The sequence below is a fragment of the Buteo buteo genome, chromosome 5, assembly GCF_964188355.1.
Source record: "Buteo buteo chromosome 5, bButBut1.hap1.1, whole genome shotgun sequence".
NCBI classification, from domain to species: Eukaryota; Metazoa; Chordata; class Aves; order Accipitriformes; family Accipitridae; genus Buteo; species Buteo buteo.
In genome coordinates this window covers 25,815,006-25,825,009 of record NC_134175.1, presented here as the reverse complement: position 1 = coordinate 25,825,009, position 10,004 = coordinate 25,815,006, and the positions used below count along the sequence as shown (strand labels likewise).

Below are 10,004 nucleotides of genomic sequence, written 5' to 3'. Positions count from 1 at the left end.
CCTTTTCTTTGTTTTCCAGAGCCTCCAGCCTATGATTTAACACATATTCTAATGCAAACTCACAATCCTTGCACACATCACTGTAAGCTTTCAGTAACATGTGTTGGCCCATGGACCAAAGGCAAACAGATCACTTCCACACATCAGGGCATGAACCCTACAGATCTTAGACATAATTCCCAGGAATAGATTCTCTGGCAAGCTCTGAATAAACAATCTATAATAAAGCCACTATTCATTCTATGTTTTTTATACATAAAACTGCAAGGAAAGAGGCAAGGAGAAGGTGTGAGAAGCAGAAAATCGAGGCGAGGTTATAGCAAGAAGGGATTCTGAAGTGGTCCCCATCCCTCAGTGTGTGTTTCCATACCACCTTGCTCTGTCATGCAAATTTTAAAGAGCATTATTGATGGGGATGCAGGTGGTGCACTATCTGGTCTTTACTAAAATGTGTTTTCATTTGTAAGTGGCTTCTGGGCAGGTTTTGTCTGAGAATATGCTTCATTCACAGCCTAATGGTGACATCTGAAAGCACTGAAGAGCTACATATACCCTTCACTGATCCAGCCGCTCATATTTCTGCACAAAACATCCCTTCCACTCTTGGTATTCTCATTTCCCTATCTCCATCTCATCAGGAGCCCTCTGAGATTTCCACACAGCAGCTGTTTCCCTAAGATGTCCAAGGCTTGTGGCTTCTGTTCCCAAACTTAGTGTGCCCCTGGGAAGAGATGCATACCTGTGCTGTAGTTCTAAGATCCAGTCCCCACACAGGCAAATCAGACCAAGTGTGGATGTGGTTGGATGTGACAAAATACCTTTAGAAGCCTTACCACATGATCACTGTTCACCTCAACTGCTGAAATATTCTCTTCTCTGGCCTTGACAAACTTTGCCTCACTGCTATGTATTCAAAATGTTACTGTGAATCTGTCAATTTCAACACCTTACTCTCTTTGTGCCCATCTGCTGGCTTCCCCCTTCTGCTATATTACTAAGTTTCCTTCCTTAATTTAATTTAATTTCATTTCATTTCATTTCATTTCATTTCATTTTCCAGCCCATTGCATTCTATCAGCTCTCATTCACTCTTCAGAAGTGGCCTCCAGACTTTGACTAGGGAACAAAGCTTATCTTCATTACCCACTTGTCATCAAAGAGGTACTTTAGAATGTGCTCTGTGCTACCCCTTGGATGAACTTCCCACTGTCAGCTTAGGAAAACGCCTTTCCTTGTCAAGTCTTTTAAATATTTGGATTCTCTATATGTCCACTGAGCTGGAGCGCTATCTCCTTTATGTAACTTCTTTGGGTCCTTTGCTGTATAAATGTTAAATATAAAGGTTTAATTCTAGGTTTTCCAGGAGTCCTGCTTTGATCTTGTAGTTTGAAATGGCATAAAATTAAAAAAAAAAAATCAGGGACTTAATTAGGCCTGTGAAAACTAGAAGTAGGCTCTTAAGCTATATACGACACATGAATTACATTCCTCATCTTTACCCTTTAAAAATATTTCTTATGCATCTCATTTTTGAGAAGAGCACCCCTCACATATCTTCAGCAAAGCTTTATAATGATTTATTCTTGTGTCCCTTGTTAAATGCAAACTGCCATACTGTCAGAGACAATCAGAAATATGGCTACCTTTTGCTGGTTTTCCTTTTTGTAATGCTTTAAGAAACAAAGGGAAGCAGAAGTAAAACCTTTATCCAGTACTCCTCCACGTCTCCACAGCTGCAGCTTGACATGGGGTATACTTAACTGCTTATTTTTAGGCTTGGGGGGTTCCTTTGGTTCTTTTCTGCTTATTCATGAAAACAGACTAGCTTTCAGTGTTCACTCTGGGATGAAGTTGTCTGCTTGATTCTGTGTTCAGTCTGAAGTGATTGGCCTATTAACAAGAGATTTATGGTGCTCTGCTTTGGAAAGCTCCTTCCTTAAAGGTAAGTCTTTAAACATCTGCCCAGATACTTCAGGGTCTGTGTTCAGATTCCTCCTAAAACCTCTCCTTTGCCACAGCCCCTTACAGGAAACTGGAGAAGAGTAAGGAAGCTGGTGTGTAAAGTCCTTTTGCCTATGTTGCTTCCAGTCCTGTCTCTTTATTTCCTCTTACTTCTGTCTGTATCTTTTTCCATACAGTCTCAGACCTTACATTTTGACTGTAAGGTGCATGGGGCATGGGGAAGGGGCAATACATGCACACAGGCAGGGGTCCTGGTTGCTACTGGGTCATATATGGACTATTACAAATAACATGTAGCAAACCCAGCCAGGTAAGGGGTACAATGCAGACCTTCAAGGCTAACTGAGAATTGCTAGCATGAAAAGTTGGGAGACAATTTTCCCTCTGTGTTAGATGACTATAGATGCTCTGAATTTCAGGAAAGCCTGTTGGATATAATTAACATTACAGTAGGGGAAACAAAGCCTAGACTCTAAAAAATAAATACCAACAATTGTAGCACAAAGAAAAAGGACATTCATACATCCACCCACACCTCAAATCCTTAGGGAAAACCTGCTGGTCAGCAGAAGTGCACAAGAAGATGAACCCCATGTGCCCTGAGAAGTAGTGGAAGGAGAATTCCTCAGCTAGTGCTGTCCTCCACTCTGCTGAGGCTGGCCTGAGGGCACAGGTTTAGGACTAGACAGCAGCATCTGCAAATCCAGGTTAGACGCTGACAGAAAGGCCACATTTCTGAGAGACTTAAGAATCAGTGGGTTTGTGATGTGAATTGTGGTTCCTTCAGGACCCAAGACTGATCCACCAAACTTGGTCATATCTAGGTCTTTACTTACACTAATCAGGTTTTAGTCCTTTAATGGTAATGAAACAATATTTTTCCAGTCACTGTGTTATTTCCTTTTCTCTTTACCTATTGTTTTGTAGAAAAGATTTTTTCTTCAGCCATACCACTTAGAGGTCTGGATTTTTTTTTCAAATGACAGTGCATTTCAAAACCCCAATAGGTTTGTGGCAAACTAACATGGTAAAAACGTGAACTGTTTAACATAATAAGACATGATCTCACATTCTGAGTTTAACAAAATATCCTGAAACCAGATACTTATGCAAATGATAAGCTTCTCTTCTCTCCGTTACATCTCAAGTAATTCACTAAGCAAGTTCCTGTTACAGAAGAAAAACACATGGGCAGCATGAGACAGGCTTTAAAGTGTGAAAATAATTTTGTGAATAATAACATTTTGCCATGGGAATTCTGACAGGGTGTCAGCAGGAAGGTTTGCCCTAACAAGCGCTCAATGAAGAAAAGCAATTAAAATCACTAAAATGTGAGCAACTAACCCAAAATGAGAAAGAAACTTACATGAGAAACCTGGTTATTTAACTTACTTGCAATCTGACTAAACACAGTAGTGTAGTCCAGTGTTCAGCATAAACTGCATGTCCCTCTCTGAGCTAAGTTCAAAGAGGCCATGAGACCTGAACCACTCCTAAGCTGATTCCTCAGTTTAAGGCTCTGCAGTTTAGCTCTGCAAGGCCCTCAGTCCCCTCCCCTGCTCTGACACTTTGATATGGTAGCATAGGTAGAATATAAAGGTTTCCTGTGACCTGGGGTTTAGTATCGCCCCTAAGAACAAAGAGTACTAAAATATAAGTATGTGCATTAAAGGAAAGATATATCTTACACTGAGCTTTTGGACGCGGCAAGTGCAAAGCACAGGCTGTTGGAGACAGCCTGAGGAATATCCTTCCTGAAAGACCTTCTGAATCTCAAAGTTAAAGGGAGGGTTCTTCTTTTACCCATACCCCTGCTCTGGCCCTAGGCCATGTGTCAGGTCCCAATTATGGGGAAAGGGTGAAAGAAAAAAAGTTCTCAAGATGAGGAATTCAGGGCAGGAAGACACCAGACTACACAGACAAGAAGGCAGAGTAACTAGGTAAGATAGGTCCTATGGCTGTAGCCCACAAAGCATGGCTGTGATATACAGGTAAGGTGGACCAAACAGAAGTCCAGAGACCCTTCATCAGCTGAAGTGTAGTTAGAAGAGGGGCACAGCAGAGAGAAAAGGCACCCCCAGTGATCCTTGTGGATCTTATTTTAGGGGGGAGTTAATTCAGTTACCAATATCTTGTTCCATGCCATAACTGAGCCGGGAAGGATGGGAGCAGTGAAGGAGAGATCCTATTTGGAACAAGATCTCTATTTTACTGCATCATCCATCTGCTATCTGCATACGTTGACTCAAGATTAAAGTCTGATTAGCAAGAATAGCAGGCACCGTAGCAAGGTGATCTCTATCCATTGGAAGGAGGATACTCTGGGCTCACCGTAGGTTGCCCTGGCTGTGAAGACAGAGATGACTTCAAGAGACTCCACCAGGAGACATATTGTGCCTCACTTAGAAGAGCAGTCATCATAACATGAGGCTTTTAAGGAGGAACAAGGGTAAAAAGTAAAAAGTGGTTGATCTGAAAAGGCACCCCAAGAACAAAACAGCCAGGAGTACCACGGGAAATACAAAGTTTGCCAGAGCAGTCTCAATTGCCAGAGAGAGGAGCACCAAAGTGCGACCTCTCACTCTAGCTGTATAAGATACTGTGAGTATGTGGGGCTGTGAGCACTGAGTTTTACATGGCAATCCTTTGCAAGTGTTTAGTGGTTAATTGCACCATCAATTTGCAGTCTCAACCAATTATCAGGAGATGATATTATGGTTGATGAGGCTCAAATGCATCATTTGTTTAACTGCATACAAAACCGAAGCCCAAAAGATACATAGGACAGGTAACGTGGTTACTACTCTGAATATGAAAATGTCAGGCATAACCTGGTAATTTCATGCCATAAATCTCACTGATACTCTCATACATGATGTTGCAATAGCATTGTTCAATATTAAATTTAATATTAAAATTGATTTAACCTTGTCTAACCCATAATACAATATGGGTCTGACCCATTATTAGGATGCAGTTTTTCATTTTCCCATAGCTATAATTTTTATTTATCATCAGTTCTGTTTTGAATGCTGGTTAAGATCAAACTGATTATGAATCTGTCATTACAAATGATTGTTACATCATCTAAGTACGAAAGTGATAATTTTTTTTATATCATTAGGTATTTATGTGATTTCAAGATCAAATATTTATCCTGTATCTTTGGATTGGGCAGGCTACTGTTCAAGAAGTAATGCTGTTAGTTTTTCTAGGTCACAGTCCAAAAGTAGGTCTTTGCAATCCACTAGATCTACGCATATAAATGATGAAGCACCTTCTAAAAGAACTTCTCAAAGTGTGGGAAAAAAAAGAACGATAACCTTCAGTGTAACTGAACTGTAACTTCATTTTTATGAAATTCTTTAGGCAACAATTCATGGGTATGACAGTCTATCACATAAAAAAGCAAAATGATTTTCAGATCTTACATGACTTTTAAAAGGCCAATGGGTGAAAACTGTTTCACTGAGATTTGAGATGATGCAGGTGCTCTAAGCAGAGATAGCAATAATCAAAGCTCCTGCACTGTTTTTCATCTGTTGATGTCAAGGTACTTAGACAGTAAAGTCCGTAGGTAGGGAAAGTTCTGTATAGATGTGGAAGTCATTAGCTATAAACCTAGATAATTTTTTCTTGGAAACAGGAAAGCCTAGAGAAGCTGGCTATGATTCAAGTCACATTGCTGATATGAAAAGATGAAGTCATTGCAAGTGTAATCAGTATTTTGAAGGGGGCAGCAATTTTGAAACATCAAAAGCACTAGCATTAAAGCAAGCAAAGAAATTGGGGGCGGAGGGAAGTCCTCCATAAAAAAGCTAGCTCGCACTGATTCACTGTGCCACATTAGGCAGAAGTATAGTTCTCTGTGTGTTGTCCTAGCAGGAAATACCTGATGATTGCTAAAATATTAAGTGCTATGATTGTGCAAGCTGGCAGCACTGAAGGGCCTGAACTGCACTATTGGATGATTACCTTTCCTCCCCCAATTCTTAAAGCAGAATGGATGGCAGTTTCAGATTGAATATATATTTTCCATCTGCTGAATAGTTGTTTTTGTTCATGCTGTTTGAGGTTAACTGTGCACGTACTAATCAAACCCACTACTTCCTTTCTCGTAAAACCAAAACAAAGCTTCATATTACTTTCAGGTACAGCATCTGGGATCAAAGCTATATATATACACACTGACTCTGTGTGGGTTCAAACATTTCGAAGATTCAGTATCCTGAAAGGTGTCGCCTTTTTTCCAGTCCTGAGAGTTCCAGTTTGTCTTAAAGTCTGAAGGCATCAGCCACCTTCAGCCCCTTCAGCATCTGTCCCAGCGCAGGAATGCTCTCAGTATTGGTCACCATGGGCTTTCTCTGCACAGCCACTGCCATTGCTGAAGGTAGGTAGATGAAGGAGGCAAGGTAGCTGGGGGTGTCTACATTTTCTCGGTTTCACATCTTTGCAGGAGATGGTCTAGTTACAACAGGGAGAGGCAGCTGACATGGAACCCCTCCATAGGACAGCCTGGGAACAAGGTCTTGGGGCACCACAAGGTATCTGGAAAACTAGACGCAGACTTTAGAGCAGTGGCATCTGTAGAGAGGCTGGGCAGGATTCAGAGTAGCTCAAGAATGAAGAAAGATTTTGACAAACCAGGCCCTGTGAGTGAAGTTGTTGGCAGCGGATAACATGGATATAGAGATTGGAATGGATGGAGAAATTCTACTTTTCGTCCCACATTATTGCACTGCAGAACTGCAGAAGATAAGCCTGCCCCAAAATAGACTGATATAAAATGAGATTGAACAAACAATACTGAGTCTTCACAGCTTATTAAAGCGAAAGTCAGTGCCTTCCCATTGTGTAGCAGGATAGAGTATAGAAGTTGTAAAAAGAAGCCAGTGGGGTTGTACATGGTACACTAGTTTCCCTTTAAGATTTGTAATGATTTTTTGCAGTATATTTATCAGGCTTTGCTGTGTGTTGCTATACTGTGGCTTGGGGTATATACTGTTGCTGTACTGTGGCTTGGGAATAGCTGGTTAAAAATCAGGAGGAAAAAGATCAGAAACAAAAATATACAAACAGGTTTTCCATTCAGTTTTATTGTTACCCTAATGGTTCTGTTCCATCTTCCACACACGATGTCAACCTGTTTGTTTCTAAATGTGAATATGCTTATTTCTACCAGGCAGAAATTGTGGTTTAAATGCCTAATTTTAAATTTCAAATTTCAGCTTTACCATCTGAAGTCTATTTTTTTTCTTTCTTATGTATATTAAAAAGTTTGTGTTGAGGGAAACTGAAGCATGCAGGTCATTGCTCCAGTAAGTGGGCTGAATTACCTACTATTTAAGCAACAAGTAATTGCTGAGATTTATAATACCATTCATAGTAATCAAAGAACTTCTCGAGCTTTTTAAAGTATATTAATGCAGTGCCTATGTGAATTGTGGTCCTGGAGCCCTTTTTTTGGAAGGGTTTAGCATCATTTCTAGGAATTACCCATGGATAATAGGAGGTGGTAGGAATCCCTGTTGTGCAGGTTTCAAGTAAATGATTGCAGATCATTTCTTGACAGTTCACTTACAGTCATGCTCTTTACTTCCTTACAGTAATGGAAGTGACTCAGCCAGCAATGGTGCTGGCCAACAGGCAAGGAGTCGCCAGCTTGGTGTGTAAATACAAGCACATTGGGAATGCAAAGGAAATTCGAGTGACTCTGCTTAAACAGACAGGTGACCGGTTCACTGAAATTTGTGCTTCAACCTACACGATGGAGTTTAAAATGTTCAGTGTGGAAGAGGTCATTCAGTGCCATGTTAGCCCTAGCCGCAACAATGTGACCCTCACCCTCACTGGCCTGCAAGCTAATGATACTGGTCTTTACGTCTGCAAGATGGAGCGGATGTACCCTCCACCCTATTTTATGAACAAGGGAAATGGGACTCATCTCTATGTCATTGGTAAGCCAAGCAGCTTTACAGTACTGTGATATTCCCAGGTTAAGGGAGTTGCTGTTCTGTCTCAAAGGTCTTCAAAGTTCTGTTTGTAAGAAGTAAGGCTTAACATTGATTCAAGCTCTGAGAATCATGGTTAGCTCTAATTCCTTTCAGGTCTCCCTGCACACACCTACAGCAGGCAATGTATGGATGTTTGACAGCATAAGAAATACCATATAGTGTACATGTATGTCTAGGCAGTTAGATATGTAAGTGCAGAAACAGCGGAGAGTAAAATGTATGTTCTTTTACAGATAAAGCCTATTTTCACTGGAGATTGAGTGGGCAGGGACTCAGAGCTCAGTTTTGGTAGTAACCTGGGATAGCACATGCTAGAGAAAAGCAGTGTGGAGGCTGACATTGACTTTAGGCGCTTCCTTATGAGGCTCGTGTGTGACATGACTTGTGTGATATCATCTTTTAGATCCAGAACCTTGTCCAGACACTGCCATATATCTCTGGGTATTAGGAGCTACTGCCTCAGGATTTTTTCTTTACAGTATCATCATCTCAGCCATTCTCGTGCACAAAGCGGTAAGTCCCATCAACTCAGCCCCACCCTGCTAATAACGCCCCTTTGTGTGATGAGGACAAGGAGAAAGAAATGAGAACAGGAAAGAACACTGGGAACAAACACACTGGGATGCTCCTTTTTACTGGTGCAATGCTGTTACTATATTGCAAAACAAGAGAACTTGCTAGAGCTGCCATTTAGATTTGTTTACGGCTCGTGTGTTGCCAGAGTACCAGAAAGCAGTCAGTTTACATCAGCTGGACTGACCCTTGGCTTAGATGTGGATGCTTAGAACAGGTTGGAGTCCTGGATGCTTCTGGGATCAAAGGCAACAGTCTTCATATCTACTCTGATTTCACAACTGATTCATACAAAATCCCAGGATTTGAGTTTTTCTTTTCTTACCATTCACCTCAGTGCAAAGCAAATTTAAAGAGGCCTCCCCTTTTGATGGGGTGGAATTGTAACTTACAGCATTTTTAACTTCGCAGCTAGAAATGTCTGCAGAAAGACATGCGAAATGTAAGCCTGGGTTGCCTCTTTCCATGGGGGTCTGGAGTACTCAGTCTGTTAGAAATAAACCTGATGCCAAAGCTTAAAACCAAACAGTATCCCTGCCCCATATTTTTCAATCCGCCCTTGTCCCTAGAAGCTAAATGAAACTGTCTGGTGTGAACACTCCTAGTTTTGAACCACCACTGAGCTCTGAGCAGGAGCACCTGCAAAGGACTAAATGAATGGCAGGACTCTGTTTTTTGCTAAATGGCTCCTGTAGCTCCTGATTCTCCCTCGAATGATCTCAATTGAACTTCTACAAAGAGGGGTGACAGGGGAAGGTGTCTAGAATACCTTCAACTCAGTAAAGGCAGAACATCCATCAGTTTTCACTAAAAAGTGCTGGTCAATGATTATGCTGTGATCAGTTGTTTATTTTACTGTCTTCCCGTATTTTATAGATAAAGAGAAGACGATGTCTCACTACTGGGGTCTATGTGAAAATGCCTTCTGAAAAGCTAGAGAAAAAAGTGATTCCATTCCACATCACTGTTAACTGAAACAAGGAGAGAAACCGTTTCCTAACTGGGATGGAGAGTCTGCTAATTCACTTAAGTTAAAGAAATAAAATTAATTGTCTTATTATGAAGGTGTATGGGAAGAAGAGAGAATATTCTTTGTAATTTCTATGGTTTGGAGGACAATAAATAGTTTATGCATTAATAATTCAAGGTTAACCCTGTCACATAAAAATGGCTACATTAGGCCATTGATTCTCTGAGTTGTATTGTACCAATATGTAGTCTCTCTATATATACATATAGATGTATAGCATTAAGAGCTATTGCTGTTGCAGCTGAGCATCTTACTGTCAAATTTCACCATGTCTACTGATCAACTGAAATCCAAACACTATTACGACAGAGGCTTGTGTGTCATTGCAAGGCTAATACTATAGGTCTGGGAGGCAGAGGCAGAAGAGCACACTAATGTACAAAGGAATGTTGACTTGTTTCCCTGCATTGCTATTTATTGGTCCC

General features: G+C 40.9%; 1 protein-coding gene across 1 annotated transcript; it reads left to right on the top strand.

The window, feature by feature from the left end:
• The first annotated feature begins 6,294 nt into the window (after nt 1-6,294).
• On the top strand, nt 6,295-9,666 carry CTLA4 (cytotoxic T-lymphocyte associated protein 4). The gene is made up of 4 exons (XM_075029289.1): nt 6,295-6,352; nt 7,569-7,919; nt 8,380-8,489; nt 9,426-9,666. The coding sequence occupies exons 1-4, from the start codon at nt 6,295-6,297 to the stop codon at nt 9,522-9,524; spliced, it is 618 nt and encodes a 205-aa protein (XP_074885390.1). The 3' UTR covers nt 9,525-9,666.
• Nucleotides 9,667-10,004: the final 338 nt, after the last annotated feature.

Coding starts and splice junctions, on each gene's coding strand:
- CTLA4 (XM_075029289.1), top strand. CDS start 6,295: ATGCTCTCAGTATTGGTCACCATGGGCTTTCTCTGCACAGCCACTGCC. Junction 7,920..8,379: donor GACTCATCTCTATGTCATTG/GTAAGCCAAGCA, acceptor ATCATCTTTTAG/ATCCAGAACCTTGTCCAGAC. Junction 8,490..9,425: donor CCATTCTCGTGCACAAAGCG/GTAAGTCCCATC, acceptor CGTATTTTATAG/ATAAAGAGAAGACGATGTCT.